Source organism: Tachypleus tridentatus, chromosome 13 (assembly GCF_004210375.1).
Source record: "Tachypleus tridentatus isolate NWPU-2018 chromosome 13, ASM421037v1, whole genome shotgun sequence".
Classification (NCBI taxonomy): Eukaryota; Metazoa; Arthropoda; class Merostomata; order Xiphosura; family Limulidae; genus Tachypleus; species Tachypleus tridentatus.
Window position 1 is genome coordinate 51,644,750 of NC_134837.1, and position 15,867 is coordinate 51,660,616.

Sequence of the window (15,867 nt, forward strand, 5' to 3'; positions counted from 1 at the left end):
GTAAACTGGATCTGATTAAAAACTAATTATCTGACGTCATTGAAATGATCGTTGAAATTTAAAGAAATATATTGTTTCGGTTGTTGAATAACAAAAATTGCAACAATGCCTACAAGCTTAAAGATTTTAGTTTATCTTATTTAAGTGTACTAACACAAAAATTTATTGTTGGTGTTTGAATGTTTCTTTAAACACACTTTCCAAACTATTTTTGTACAAAATGACTTATGAATTCATCCATGATTTCGTTGGTTACAGAATTCCTAAAACACATGAATCATGAAACATCTTGATTTCTTATGTTCCATGGATACTTGTGGTGTAGCTTTGTGTTTAATAACAAACAATTTTTGTGTTCCGTGTTATAATGCCAATTGTCTTCTGTGATAGTTAAGAGGTCATGATATGTTCCTTGTTATAATGAACGTCGCATTGTCTTTAAGATAGTGAACAGAGAAACGATGCTATAGGTTGTAATATCTGAAAAGATCAAGCGAAACTTTATTACAGGCTGTGATGCAAAATGTTACCGTAAGTTAAGATATTCAGCGGTCAAACAAAACGTTATTTGTCGATTGTTTTGCCCAGAGGCCAAGCGAGACTTTATTAAAGATTATAGCTTTCGGAGAAATTAGACAAAACACTGCTGTACGTTTGAACTAACAGGAAGGTGAAACGAAAGTTATTATAGGCTGTGTTTTCCAGAAAGGGTCAAATGAAACGTTACTGTTGCATGACGCTTCCACGTAGACAAAGAAATGTAGCCTGATGTTTGGCACTGATCCAACTAGATCACGTCCCGACGTTGGGCTTAGCTAGTAATCAGAGTTGGATGGACGCATTAGAATCGATCGGTCGTCTCTATTCCAAGTCTCTATTCTGACTTAAAGGCTTTTTGTGTATGTGAGTAGGTATACATTTTGGTACAAACTACCCTTTAATCTAACTTTCGGCACAGATGATATTTTGGTAAAAAGTCCCATGACGATTCATAGAAATATCAGGAAGCACAGTCAGCTTTAGTTTCAATTTGTTTTATCCTCGTCTAGTTTATTTGTTTGTTTGTTTTTATGTAGTTATCACGCGACAACTACTGGACAGGGAAATCCCTCCCCCCGTACGCCCTCTGAATCCTTCACAGTTTACTACTTTTTATTTTTACATGCCAAACGTGCATGGGTTGAACCATTAGACTGTTTGTTTGTTTTGAATTTTCGCGGGCTACACGAGGGCTATCTACGCTAGCCGTCCCTAATTTAGCAGTGTAAGACTAGAAAGAAGACAGGTAGTCATCACCACCCACAGTCAACTCTTGGGCTACTCTTTTACCAATGAAAAGTGGGATTGACCGCCACATTATAAAGCTCCCACGGCTGAAAAGGCGAGCATGTTTGGTCAAATACCTTAACCACATGGCCATACCGGGTCTGACCAGTAGAAGCGAGAACTCTAGATTTCGGAACCAGTGAGAGAGCACAAATCGGTGTAAGACCATAAAATGTTCCCCACACTTTAAGTTGTGGGTACGCTGTAAGAGTAACAGAGAGTCTTCTATGGTGTGTGATAGAAGGTAGGCTGCTGATGATTGGTTGCTATCTCTCTGCTTCGTAATTTGAAATTAAGGACAGCGACAGTGGTAGCTTTGCCATAAAAATAAATACGTTCGATTTTCCTTTCTCGCTGACAAGTTTTTCTTTGCACGTAATATACTGGTCTTGCTGTTTTAACAAAGGAATTTTTAGCTGAAATGAAAATCGGTTTCTCGTTTTATTTGTTTTTCTTTCAAGATGGGTTTACGTGAACTAGTGACAAGCGAATCGGGCTGCGGACCATAATACACAGCTCAAGCCACGAGATGGTGCTGAATACGTTTCACAATTATAGCTGTGAGTGTGTTACAATAGTGTCAACAAATTCCGCATACTGGGCGACAGGAGTGGCTGACTAGTTGCAGTTTATTTTATCAGTACTTCTAAATTAATGATGAACATGGCTTGGCTTCTGATCTGACTGTTCAGCGTATGTGTCACTTAAGATTATGTTTACGTTAAAAACCCAGTGTCAGTTATCCCTATTATTTTACATTAAATTATCTAGTGATATGAGACATAGTTAATTAGATGTGCCAATGAAAATGAATTTTTTCTGCCAATTTAAAAAAAAAGATATAACAAACCATATTATTTGTTAAGTACACTATGTAACACAAATTTTGTTCCTGGATAGTATGTATTATTTCTTAATGTTGTAAAAGTGCAGAAAATGGCCATTATTCCCTTCAAACTTTGCTTTTGTGATGTGGATAATGAAATTTAGAAATTAACCTATTTTCTACGTAAAAACGGGCAAATGTGCACATTTTCATTTGCATAAGGTTTGAATAAAACAACATATAAATCAAGATTTACATGTATTTATACTAAAGTTATACAAAAATGAACAAAAATGTTTAGAAGTGAGTTGGTTTTCGAGACTTGCGACTGTAATGTAAATCACATTCACGAATCAGTCCCCAAATACAGTCTGCCATCATGTTTTCGTTATATGCTCCCAGGTCACAAAAGCAAAATTTGAAGAGAAATATAGGTCTTTTTTTTATTTACTTTAGGCATAAGCAAATGGGAAATAATACTTTCTGTCAAGGAACAATTTTGTTACACAGAGTTATCTCAATAATATATAGCATAGCTAGTGGTTAGGTGAATATACAGGATGCTAGTTATATACGGTATTTATTCACTACAATTTTACGAAGTATACAAAGAACCTAATGTTTAATAGTGTACTACTACACAGTGACTACAAGATGTACACGTTACAATATAACTATTACATTACCAGGTGTACACATCATGTAATAACTAATTAGGTTCAAAACAAATGTACTATTATATCATCATCATCATCATTCACCACTCGATTCCATCAAGGAACATAGGGCCGCAATGACTTGCGGATTCTTCAACAGGTATTTAAGTGAATAGGTTGTTAGCCCACTGCACCAAGCCGTCCCTAATTTAGTAGTGTAAGACTAGAGGGAAGGCAGCTAGTTATCACCACCCACCGCCAACTCTTGGGCTACTCTTTTACCAACGAATAGTGGGATTGACCATAACATTATAACGCCCCCACGGTTGGGAGGGCGAGTGTATTTGGTGTTACGCGGGCGCGAACCTGCGACCCTCGGATTACGAGTCGCACGCCTTAACGCGCTTGGCCATGCCGGGCCGTACTATTATATAGTAACTGCTAAACAACCAGGTGCTTTCAGTGACTCATCGACGTGTCTGAGGACTTACAACGCTATATACCGGGTTTCGATACCCGTTGTGGGCAATGCACAGATAGCCCATTGTGTAGCTTTGTGTTTAACTTCAATCAAATAGACAAATATTGCCAGACGTAAAAGTTAAAAGGTGAGTGATAAACTACCAGGAGAGTACAGCATTTAATGACTATTAGTTCAACACAAAAGTGAGTGATAGACTGCCAGGAGAGCACAGCACTTAATGACTATTAATTCAACACAAAGGTGAGTGATAGGCTGCAAGGAGAGCACAGCACTTAATGACTATTAGTTCAACACAAAGGTGAGTGATAGACTGCCAGGAGAGCACAGCACTTAATGACTATTAGTTCAACACAAAGGTGAGTGATAGACTGCCAGGAGAGCACAGCACTTAATGACTATTAGTTAAACACAGTACCTAAAGACTGTTAGATTAACAGATGCACACTATGACTGTTAGACTAACAGATGTACCATAAAGACTGTTAGACTCACGGATGTACCCTAAAGACTGTTAGACTACCAGATGTACCCTAAATACTGTTAGACTAACAGATGTACCCTAAAGACTGTTAGACTAACAGATGCACACTATGACTGTTAGACTTACAGATGTATCATAAAGACTGTTAGACTAACAGATGTACCCTAAAGACTGTTAGTCTTTAAGTTGTAGATGGCACCTAGTGACTGCTTTTATATCTACTGTACACAGTACACAGTGACTGATAGAATGTCATGTGTACAAAGCACCCAGTAACTGACAAATTACAAGAAGTACACAGTGCTTAGTGGCTATAACACAATCAGGTTACACGAAGCTTAGTGACTACTATATTATCATACCAAAAGTCTCTAATCACTGTTAGACTATCAAATGTATGCAGTAAATTGTGACTGATAGACTATCAGGTGTGTAGTGTGAATTGTGACTGATAGACTATTAGGTGTACATGACACCTCGAGTCACTGATAGACTATTAGATGTTATCTGAATTTGGAAAGGCTGGATATACAAAAGGATTAACAGAATTAATTGACTCTTGTGTTTATTTAGTGTATGTGATAAACACATTAACAAAGAAAATGCCATGCCTAGTCAGCCAATAACATACTACTGCCAATGCTCTTACGTTTATCACTATATTATATTTATAATTTTATCATATACTTAGTAAAGCTTTGCTACACTCTGAACTTGCTATGGTCCTGTGGTTAGCACGCTGTGGTTGTAAACTGAATGATGTACGGTTCATGGTCCATTGCCGAAATAAACGTGCACCGAATTATGAGGCCCCGAATGCGCTCTAAGAATGACGATCAAATTTTACAATTCGTCGAGACGAAAGTCGTCGAAGAGTTGTTGGTGCTGTTAACTAGCATAAATTTGTAATAACGCTATAAACCCAAAAAACTCTAACCTATTCAGATCTATATTCGTAATATAAAGGGTTTTTCTTCAAATCTTTTTGTGCAGAAATTTAGTATGTATGCGACTGCAGATGAAGCTGTAAGTTATTGATACATCCATTATGGATATATACAGGTATCTAGGTAGATAGAAATGGATTATAATTAATCGTAAAAGTATTTTTTTTTCCTCACAGTTTGTTTGGTCAACTTCTACACTAGAGTGATGCAGAACATTCCAAGAAAACAGACTTCCAAGGGTGAGCTACCGGTTGGAGACAAGGTAGAGTTGCAGGAGATGCAAGGACCACTGATTGTGGAAAATGGAAATCTCCAAACGTATGGTAGTACCAACGTGGCTTTCGAGAATGATACCAGTCCTCAAACAGCTGAACCTATCACCATGGATATGGTTTCCATGGTGGAAAGAGACGGTTTCAAACCAGTGGAACCAGAACAACGAGAATCTTGGGATAGCAAAATTCAGTTTATTTTGGCTACTATCGGCTACGCTGTTGGTCTTGGTAACGTATGGCGATTTCCCTATCTGGCCCAAAAAAACGGCGGAGGTACGTTTATTCATAGCTAGCATAGTATTAAAATTTATGTAATATTTTTTGTGCTCATCGTGGCTAACAATTAGCGTGTCGGCCTGTGAACTCGAGGATTCATTACCGCAAAAACGCGCTCCGCATTTTAGGACCGTAGGTGCGCTATAAGAGTGAGAGAAAAATCCTACTATTTTATCACACAAATGTAGTCCAAGAATTGGCAGTAAGTGTTGCTGAGAATCCTTCCCTCTAATCTATTACTTCCACGAGAAAGATCGGTTATGCACAAATAGATAATATGTGATTTTGTTAGAGAATCTGAAGCAAACAAAGTAAACATACACTACACAGATGATGAGTGCGCTATATTAGACATATTAGATATATCTTGGGTTCTTAATTCATCGAGGTAGTTCATGTTATTAGGTCCGGTGATGCAGTGATTGACGAAAGTGCAACTTAATAATAGCCCTGAAGAGTTTTTATATTGCAAAATATTTCGTCGTAAGACTCCCTCTTGCCAGCTTTTATAATATATCAAGTGTAGGAAGACAATTGTTTCCAAGCGTTCTTCCAACAATTCGGTCGCTCAGACATCCATAAGTGTTACGTTCGTTCGAATTTTCTGCTATATTTTCGTAAGGAATAGCATGAACACCTGTTCCTTAAGGTAAGCGACGGTTAAACAGGTATATCCTAGTATAAATCTTTGTGCACGTGACTTATGATTGCAAAATTCTTCTTTTCTTTGTTCCTTGGGACATTGGAACAGCTTCTGGCGTTGAATTTTATGTTTGTGGATTCTGACCTATTACAAGACGCCGCACTTTGCTTACTACGGTTGAGACACGACTTGTCACGTGTGTTTTTTCGGGATGGTTCTGGTACTTCAAATTAATTCATATATCTTTGTTCCTCAGTTTTGTAAATTCTAAGTTCCCCATCTGAACTTATCTTTACGATTTGAGAGCTTGAATATTTTACATCAAACGATCTGTTACATACTTTTTCCAAAATCGATAAATTTTCAGTGGCATCACAATGCTTACGAAACAAAAAATAATTTCCAAATGTAGTTCTGATACATCCCGTTCCACTACAGATTTTTATCAGCCATGGTTAGCGTGTAGCTTTCTCATTTATATATTTAAAGTCATTTTTAACATAACGTACGTATCGCTCTGTAATCTTTGAAACAGTGTTATAGCTTGCCAGATATGTATGATTAGCTGACATTGAAGAAAACATTGTGAAGTTTTATTATACCGGTGTAGCAAATATGCGCAATTAAATTAGTGACGATATTAAAACAAAATATATAGGTAAGTTATATTTGTTATTGTTATTCAATTTAAGTAGTAATATAAACAAATTGCCTTAGAAGCCATCTCATAAAATTTAATCAAACTATAGTTTACAGTTAATGATGAGGTTATAATATAGATACATTGATATTTCTTTATATTAGAACTTTTGTCATTTTCAGGGGCATTTTTGATCCCGTACTTTATCATGTTAGCCCTGGAAGGTATTCCATTGTTCTTCTTGGAACTAGCTGTTGGTCAAAGGCTGAGGAAAGGGGCCATTGGCGCATGGAACTTAGTGTCTCCATACATGGGCGGGATCGGGGTAACCAGCGCTGTTGTGTCATTTAACGTAGCCCTATACTATAATACCATCATATCCTGGTGTCTCTTCTACTTGGGCCGCAGCTTCCAGTTTCCTCTACCCTGGGCCGAGTGTCCCAGATACATCTTTCCTAATGGCTCTTCCACATTAGTTCCTGAATGCGAGGTGAGACCGTAACACTGTCTTCGCAATCATAAGTGAAATAAAACATATTTAGATTTTATACCTTAACTACAAACTCTGTGCCGGACAAACAAGATAATTGAATGATCTTTTTCACTATAATAAGTAAACATTTGAGAGCAGTTCCTGATTTTCTGAATATATATTTTACGTTTGGAATTTCTTTTTACCTTTAAGATCGGTGCAACCATAAAAAAACACACGAATATTTTAACATTTCAGTTTTTGATTATAAGATTTTAAACTGTGCGATGTACAGAGCCATCTCCCGGTGTTATTACTGGTGATATTATTATTATTATTAACAATTACTGTTGAAAGCTCATTATTTTCAAACCAATTCCAAATCATGGATCATTTGCAAATGAGATAAAGGTATAAGTAACTACCTTCATAGGGAGGGTGTGATGTTTAAAATATATTAGGAATCCATATCTAAATGGGTCAATCTCTGAAGCAGAACAAGATTACATTTCTTCTAAGTGCACCTGTTGTTGAGAATGATTTTTTTTACCTACTACGAAATAATATGACATATTTGCCTAAGTAGGTCAATTTCTGAAACTGATATTTTCGACACATCAAGAAACGAGATTACTTTTCATCTGAGAGTGCTAATTGTTGAAGATAATGTCCATGAGCCAACATAGAGTAAGGTGACTTGTTATATATATGTGCTGGTTTCTGAACTTGTCTTAACATGTTTAAATGTGATCAAACATAATAAAAACAACGATTTTGTGAGCGTAGTAACTTAGTTATACAAAGCCATTCTAAAACCTGAAGCAATCGTTATATTTATATAAATATTTTTAATGACTTGAACGAGTTGTCAATAACTTTTATGGTTATTGAATCTCTGATACATCTTGGTTAATTCATAAATGTGTCATGAACTCGATCTTCCAACTGCAGTCACCAAACAAGCCTTCAGCAATCATGTCATGAAACTTAATCTTCTAACTGCAGTCATTCAACAAGCCTTCAGTAAGCATATCATGAACTACATTTTCTAACTGCAGTCATCCAACAAGCCTTCAGTGAACATGTCTTGAAACTAAATCTTCTAACTGCAGTCATCCAACAAGCCTTCAGTAAGCATATCATGAACTAAATCATCTAATTGCACTCATCCAACAAGCCTTTAGTTCACTTTTAATGTCACGAAATAGATCTTTCAGTAACTAATAGTCAAGCAATCAGTAAAGGTGTATAAATTGGATTGTTTTAGATTAATCGTAAAACAAACTTTTACGAACTATTGGTTCTAATATCGTTATCTGAGTTTGCCATAAACTTCCAGTTATTATACCGTTTACGCCATAACCATATACAGGGTTCACTTTGTATCAAGACTTCTTGGACTTTCGTATTTTTCTGACATCATGAATAGTTATTATACAGTTACACCATAGACTTATTGCTACGATCTGTTATTTTAAAATATCGTCATTGTTAGTATAACATCTGTCATGAACAGTTTTGAAATAGTGTAATATATTAGTGGTTTATACAATATCACGGGTAGTTTTTGTGAACTTTCCGCGAGTTAGTCCTTCTTGCATTGTAGTAGATAATAAACTTCTTATAAACTAGCCGTTCATATACTCTTAACAGTTGGTCTTACTACACTTGTTATACGCCAGACCTTCTTACACTGTAACAATTACTCCAACTAAACTAGCCGTTCTTACATTGTACCTGATAAGTCTAATAAACTTATTATAAACTAGCCGTTCTTACATAGTACCTGGTAATTCTAATAAACTTGTTATAGATTAGTCATTCTTATATCGTAACAGACAGTCGTAGTAAAGTTGTTATAAGCTTTGTTTTTTAAGTTGTTTTTGCTTTGAAACAAATAATCCTAGTGAAATTGTTACAAAGTATTCCTTCTTACATTGTAAAAATAATACTAGTAAACTTGTTAACTAGTTGCTTTAAATTGAAATAAGTAATCTTAGCAAACTTGATATAAGCGTCTGTTCTTATGCTGTAGTACATAGTCTTAGTAAACTTGTTATATGCGAATGTTCTTACATTGTAGTCACTCGCTGGTCTATAGTGTAAGTCTGAGATCTTATAACGCTAGTAATCGGGTTTCCATTTACAGGTGGACAGAGTACCTATAACACACTGTGTAGCTTTGTGGTTAGCAATAAAACAAACATACATGCTAATATAGGAAAAAACATTCTAGTGACGTTTTTCTAAAACTAGTTGGTTTCATTTTAAACTTTAAAAAGACCAACATTTAAAATGTATAATAAACATTTTTTTATTTGACCGAGGGTCAACATTAAAAGACAGTCTATGTTTTAGTAGCTTTTACTATGATCATTAGGAGTGAAAGCTTACATGACAAGCAAGTATTTTAAGAGAAAGTTTAAATTATTATAACTTATATATGGTATGAGTATTGTACATTAGAAGCCAATATTTCTTTTCAAAATTGTGCGTTATCACCAGCTAACCATTCATCTCTGTTTAACAAAGAATTGTTTAATTCACAGAAACAAAAAGTTAATTCTCTAGTGTTCGATTTACCTTGCGAATTAGGTTCATTTAAAATTATTCTATCAGAAACAATTCGACAATTTCAAAATTCATTAATATTATTTGGAAGACATGCATCTTCTCGAAAAACACTAAATTAAGAAGTGAAATTTCCACACTAGAAACTACTGTAGAAGCCATCTTCAGTAGATTAGAAAAGATGTTGAATTTGATGAAAGTTTGAACAGTCTTTGGTATAGAATTACTGTTGGAACAGAAATGAAAAAAGAAAATGAATAATACAATATGCGACTGGATATTGAGATTAAATCTCTATGTACGCCTAATAAAACGGAAACTTCGAAAGTATCACCAGTATGTAACCTAAAAGTGTTTGATAAGTCTGTTGTCAACCATACAAATTAACGTATTGAGCTTCGGTTTAAATTTTGTAGTAACTCCACAAGTTCTACTCATAAAATATGTGATAGCTAGTATTTATTTGAACTCTGCAAGAAGCAACAATGGTAAAATTAATAATATAATTGGATAGCGATGCCAAAATATAATGTCGAAATGAAGTGAATTGTAATTTAACGAGAACACAAACAATAGTTTTACAGTCGTTAAAGAATGACAATAATAAAGAATGGACGGCACTATAAAAGAACGACAATACCTACACACACACTGACCTGAAAACGAAAGGCGGAAGACTTTTGAAACGTCATCCTCTACACTTGTGTCTCCACAATAGGCAGTTGCCGTCCATTCTTCAAAGTTTCATCAATAATGGTTCTATTTCCACAACTGTTTATTGGAAACCATATGCAGTCTCCAAGAATTTGTTTTCATTCTACTAATTTGAAAAATTGAATTTATGTACAAAGCATTGCTAACGATAGAAGTTATGAAGTTGACATCACTGTAAGTGTAATACAAAAAATAGAACTCAGTTTTATTAAACAATGTACTAGATTAAATAGTGCTTATGGAAATAAAATTACTTGTAGAATAACATTACTATACACGCTAAGTATAACTAGGGAATCACCAGTGTATTAAAAAAAACATAATTATGTTCCAATCTCTTTACTATTTAACAAAATACAAACAACAGTTCTTAGCACTGGACATAAAAAAGACATTTTAGAGAATATATATATATATATATCAAATTATGTGTGAATAAAAGAAAAAATATTTTGTCATTGGTACAAGAGTAGCCCAAGAGTTGGCGGTGGGTGGTGATGGCTAGTTGCCTTCACTCTGGTCTTACACTGCTAAATTAGGGACGGCTCGGTGTAGTGGGCTAATAACCTACTCACTTAAATACTTGTTGAAGAATCCTCAAGTGATTGCGGCCCTATGTTCCTAGATGGAATCAAATGGTGATAACTAACTAACTAAACTCACTTCTCTTACTGAACACATTGTTGAAATGGCACGAAACAATATTTTTAAATGAATTTAACACTTAAAGTGGGTTTGCACGGTATGGCCAGGTGGGTTAAGAAGTTCGACTCGAGGGTCACGGGTTCGAATTTCCGTCACACCAAACTTGTTCGCCCTTTCAGCCGTGGGGGCATTATAAAGTTTTGGTCAGTCCCACTATTCGTTGGTAAAAGAGTATCCCAAGAGTTGACGGTGGGTGGTGATGACTAGCTACCTTCCCTCTAGTCTTACATTGCAAAATTAGGGACGGCTAGCGCAGATAGCCCTCGAGTAGATTTGCGCGAAACTCCAAAACAAACAAACAAACTTAAAGTGGATTGAATACCAGAAATTTTGTGCTGTAAAACAAGTAATTATTTATTAATGGAGATGAAGGATTAGCTGGTGATAATTTACAGTTATGAAAAGAAATATTAGATTCTTACATTAAATAATACTCTTACCACCTACATAAGTTGCGATGAATTAAACCTTTTTCTATAAAACTGCCCACTTGTCATGTAGGTGTTTACTTCCGATGACAAAAACGCTCTCGAGATATATCGTTTATTATTAGTCATCGGCCAAGTAAAAAAATATTGCGCATTTAATGTGTTAAGCCCTTTTGATTTTAAACTTTGTTGAGCAAGGTGTCGTATAAAATATTCATAGTCGTTTTTATGTTTTCATTTTGTTATAAACAAGTCGATATTCATTATAACATATAATTCTAGTAAACATGTTTATAAACTAGTCATTCTCATACTGAAATAGGTAACCATAGTAAATGTTTTATAAGTTAGTGTTTTTACATTGTTACAGAAAATCTTATTAGACATGTTACAAACTAGTCGTTCTGATGTTGTAGCCCCCCCCCCATATGATCAGCACAGGAATGTTCTTCAAATTTTTTAACAGTTAACTCCAATAAACTTGGGCTACTCTTTTACCAACGAATAGTGGGATTGACTGTCACATTATAACGCCTTCACGACTGATATAGTGAGCATATTTGATGTGAAGGAGATTTGAACCCACGGCTCTTAATTACGAATCAAGTACCTTAACCACCTGGCCATGCTAGGCCTAAATGTAAGTGAATCTACAAAAAACATATCTAAGTTCATGTTTTATCTTTAGTTAGCATTCTGTTGTAGTTAACGTGTCTTAGGTGCTTTCTAACTATCAATAAACATGACTTGCTTCTAAGTTCTAAAATTAAATTTATTTTCTATATACATTTAGCATTTAATTAGATTACGTACCACATCAGTTGATGTATACACGTATTGGATATTGTTTTATTTTGGTCCCACCTTCGTGTATTTAGTTGCTCTGACACAGAGCGGTATGTTGTTTTGGTCCTTAAATAATGATATATAACTTTTATCTTATAATGTCGTACGCAGAAAAATAGTTCTGATACAGCTCATATCTCTAACTGATGTACGCAGAAACATAATTCTAATACAGCTGATATCTCGAAGTGATATACGCAGAAACATAATTCTAATACAGATCATAACTCGAAGTGACGCAATCAAAAACATAATTCTTATATACCTCTCAGCTTGTAGTGATTTCAGTAAAAACATAATTCTGATACAGGTCTTATCTCGAAGTGACGTCAGAAAAACAATTCTGATACATCTCTTGGCCCACAGTGACGTCAGCTAATACATAACCTGATACAGTTTGATATTTGTATTGATGTCAAAATTTTTACCTGAGGTGTTAACGAAACATAATTTGGTACGAATTTTAGCCTGCAGTGACATCACCAGAAACGCAAATGTGCCACATTTGTTATCTCAGAATGACGTCATTCGAAACAGATTGAGACAGCTCTTTGCTTGTACGTCAGCAGACACGATCTGCCATAGCTCTTACTTCTTAGTGAAGTCAGTAGAAAGAGTCTGGTACAAATATGATGATGATTGACCAACTTTTTATATAATAAAATCGGAGGCTGCGTAAATGGACAATGAAAGAAAAGTTATTACAAATGTACAACGTTCTGATAAACTGATGTTGTTGTGAGCTTTTCAAAGTTTTTTTCACTACATATTAAATTCGTCTCTAAACTCAATAGTCTGAAACAATTATTAGCTTGTGGTAACGTTAACACAATCTAATACAACTTTTATTCTTTAGTAATATTAACACAATCTGGTATAACTTTTATGCTATAGTTACATTAACACAGCCTAATACAACTTTTATTCTATAGTAACATTAACACAATCTGGTACAACTTTGAACTTGATACAATGTTAGCCCGACCGAAAACAGCTATTTTTGGCATGCGAGAGGTCCTGAGACCAAGTATACCCGTAGAACATGTATAAATTGTATTACCACATAGTGAAATCATAAAAAGAACAATCTGTCATGGCTTTTAACTTCAGATGACGTCAACAGAAACATAATCTGGTACAGTTATTGGTTTGTACTGATAGCAGCAGAAATACAATGTACCACAACGTTGAAGTAATAGTGACATCAGAAGAAACACGAGTAGATATTGTTCTAACTCTTAGCATTTGTGTTTCACAAGCAAAATTATTATCACATTATCAGATACAGTTCACAGTTGTTAATGTATTAAATGCTAAATACATTGACCTACATTTCTCAGGATATTTCTTAATTCTCTGGAAAACGATGTGAACGTATTCGTTTTCTTGAAGGCTACATTATGATCATGCTGGAGGAAAGCCTTGATTATTTACTATAAGAATACCATTAACATATACATTTTATGATAGTCTTCGAATAACAGAGGATCGGGAACTTCCAACTTCCAAAGCAAGGATATCTCTCGTAGTTCATGGCATTAAGAAATAAAAGAATAAGGCTCCTCTTGGGAACCAGGACTATCTAGAAATAGAACTGCAGCAGTTTATAACTCTAGCTGTGACAAGCAAAGAGCGATGTCTTTTGTCAAGTAATGATCCACAAATATAGAGATCAGTGGTTAAAGCCTTCTATGTGACAAGGACACAATGCATAACACAAACATGAAGGAACTGTATTTGGAAAAATGGCAAAAGACACTTGTATCCTTTCAACAATCGCATACGTGAAGGACATGGATAATGAAAAGTATTCATAGTACTTACAAAGATATACAAATATATTTTATCGAAAGGAGCTCTGGTTAATCAACATCCAAAGGAAGTGGGGAAGTGTGTACTTTAAAAGTGACAGTCGAAAGAAGAAGAAATTTTTAATGGGAAACATACTGCAGGGTTTTTGGAGAGTTGCAAGGTAGTGCAGACTAAACATGACGATATATACCGTAACGACGTAATGAGGCTCCAAAATCTTTTTGATATAACGTATTCAATCTGTGCATTGAATATGTGAATAATTTTCTGTAATACAGTTAGTAATTATGAAAGAAGAAGGTGCGTTCGTTTCATCTTATTTTAAACAGTAGTTTCAAATGTAAAAAAATCTGAAGTCCATTTTCACATTAAAAATTGGGATTTTATCTTTCCAATAATAGAACATTGTACGATAGATGTATTTATGACTATAGTATATATGTGATTTTCTTTTATATCGATATATCAAATAATGTAGGATAAACTTCATAAAACTGGAAATATAACCACCGAGTCCAAATAACTTGTCATCAACGGATAATGACAAAGTGCGGATCACAAATGCAAGTGGGGCGGAATAGAAATTATAAAACAATACGTTATATCACTCAATAGATCCCCCGCTAGTACAGCCGTATGTCTACGGATTTACAACGCTCAAATTAGGGGTTCGATTCCCCTCGGTGAGTTCAGCAGATAGCTCAATGTGGCTTTGCTATAAGAAAAACACACACACTCACTCAACACTAGATTGTTTAGAACAACGATATTGGCTCGTTGTCGCTTCCTTTTTGTAAAAGCTGATCTTAACAATAAAAAATACGTCTGATGGGATTTTAGACAAAGTTTATGTCTTTTAGTAACTTAATGTGATTTTTTTTATTTTATCATCATTTTTCTTGGTAGTCTCACTTCGTGGAACTTGTACTGGAAGAACAATGACACAATCGTAACTAACGCAGTTAAAATGCACTCTATTTCTGTCACAAATATTCCCATCGGGAATTTTCTAAAGGAAGATTTTTAGTTAAATGTAAAATATTTTTTTTTTGAGTACCGTCATACAAAACCTATAAAGAAAAGGTCAGGTGAATTAAAGTCGGGTTTCTTTGGGAAAGAAAAGACGTATGCTTGGAACTTAATAAATATTATATAGAGGCAAATTGCGAATTCGTTTTGTTTCAGAAAAGTAGTCCTACGCAGTATTTTTGGTATCGTGAAACACTGGACATCACAGAGAGTCTAGAATCAACAGGAAAATTCAACTGGAGAATCGGGGTGTGTCTTCTGGCGGCATGGATCCTGTGTTATCTCTGCATGATAAAAGGAATAGCTTCTTCAGGAAAGGTAATATTTCTTATCTTTCGTTAACTATATCGCTAAATGTGGAATATTTGTAGAGAGATAACGCCTTTATTGAAGGAGAATTTTGTATAACATGTCTTCGTAACAAAGGTAAATATTAAGGGGTAGCTTTCTCACAAAATAAGGTGATTGTCTGAAGTGTTTTCTGAGGAAGGACAATAAAGATATTAAGGGGTACATATCCATATTGTCAGGTTAAATTATAGTGGTTACTTTCCAGGTAAAGATATTTTGTTGAATCATATCGTCAGTAGATATATTTTCTTAGACCGTGTCTTCAGTAAAGGTTACAATGAGAGATTCCTCAGTAAAGATAGCTTGTTGATTATGATCAAGGGCAAAGGGAAAAAAAATCTTTAGTAACAGCGACTTCTTGATTAAGAAGAATGAGAACCGTATC

At 34.9% G+C, this 15,867-nt stretch overlaps 1 protein-coding gene across 1 annotated transcript in view; it reads left to right on the top strand.

The window, feature by feature from the left end:
* LOC143238034 (sodium-dependent neutral amino acid transporter B(0)AT3-like) overlaps positions 1-15,867 on the top strand; it is a 96,129-nt gene that overhangs the window by 45,222 nt on the left and 35,040 nt on the right. The window contains exons 2-4 of the mRNA XM_076477933.1: positions 4,897-5,268; positions 6,737-7,044; positions 15,288-15,449. Coding sequence (XP_076334048.1) covers positions 4,926-5,268; positions 6,737-7,044; positions 15,288-15,449 — 813 coding nt within the window. The 5' untranslated portion in view covers positions 4,897-4,925. The remainder of the gene's footprint in view (positions 1-4,896; positions 5,269-6,736; positions 7,045-15,287; positions 15,450-15,867) is intronic.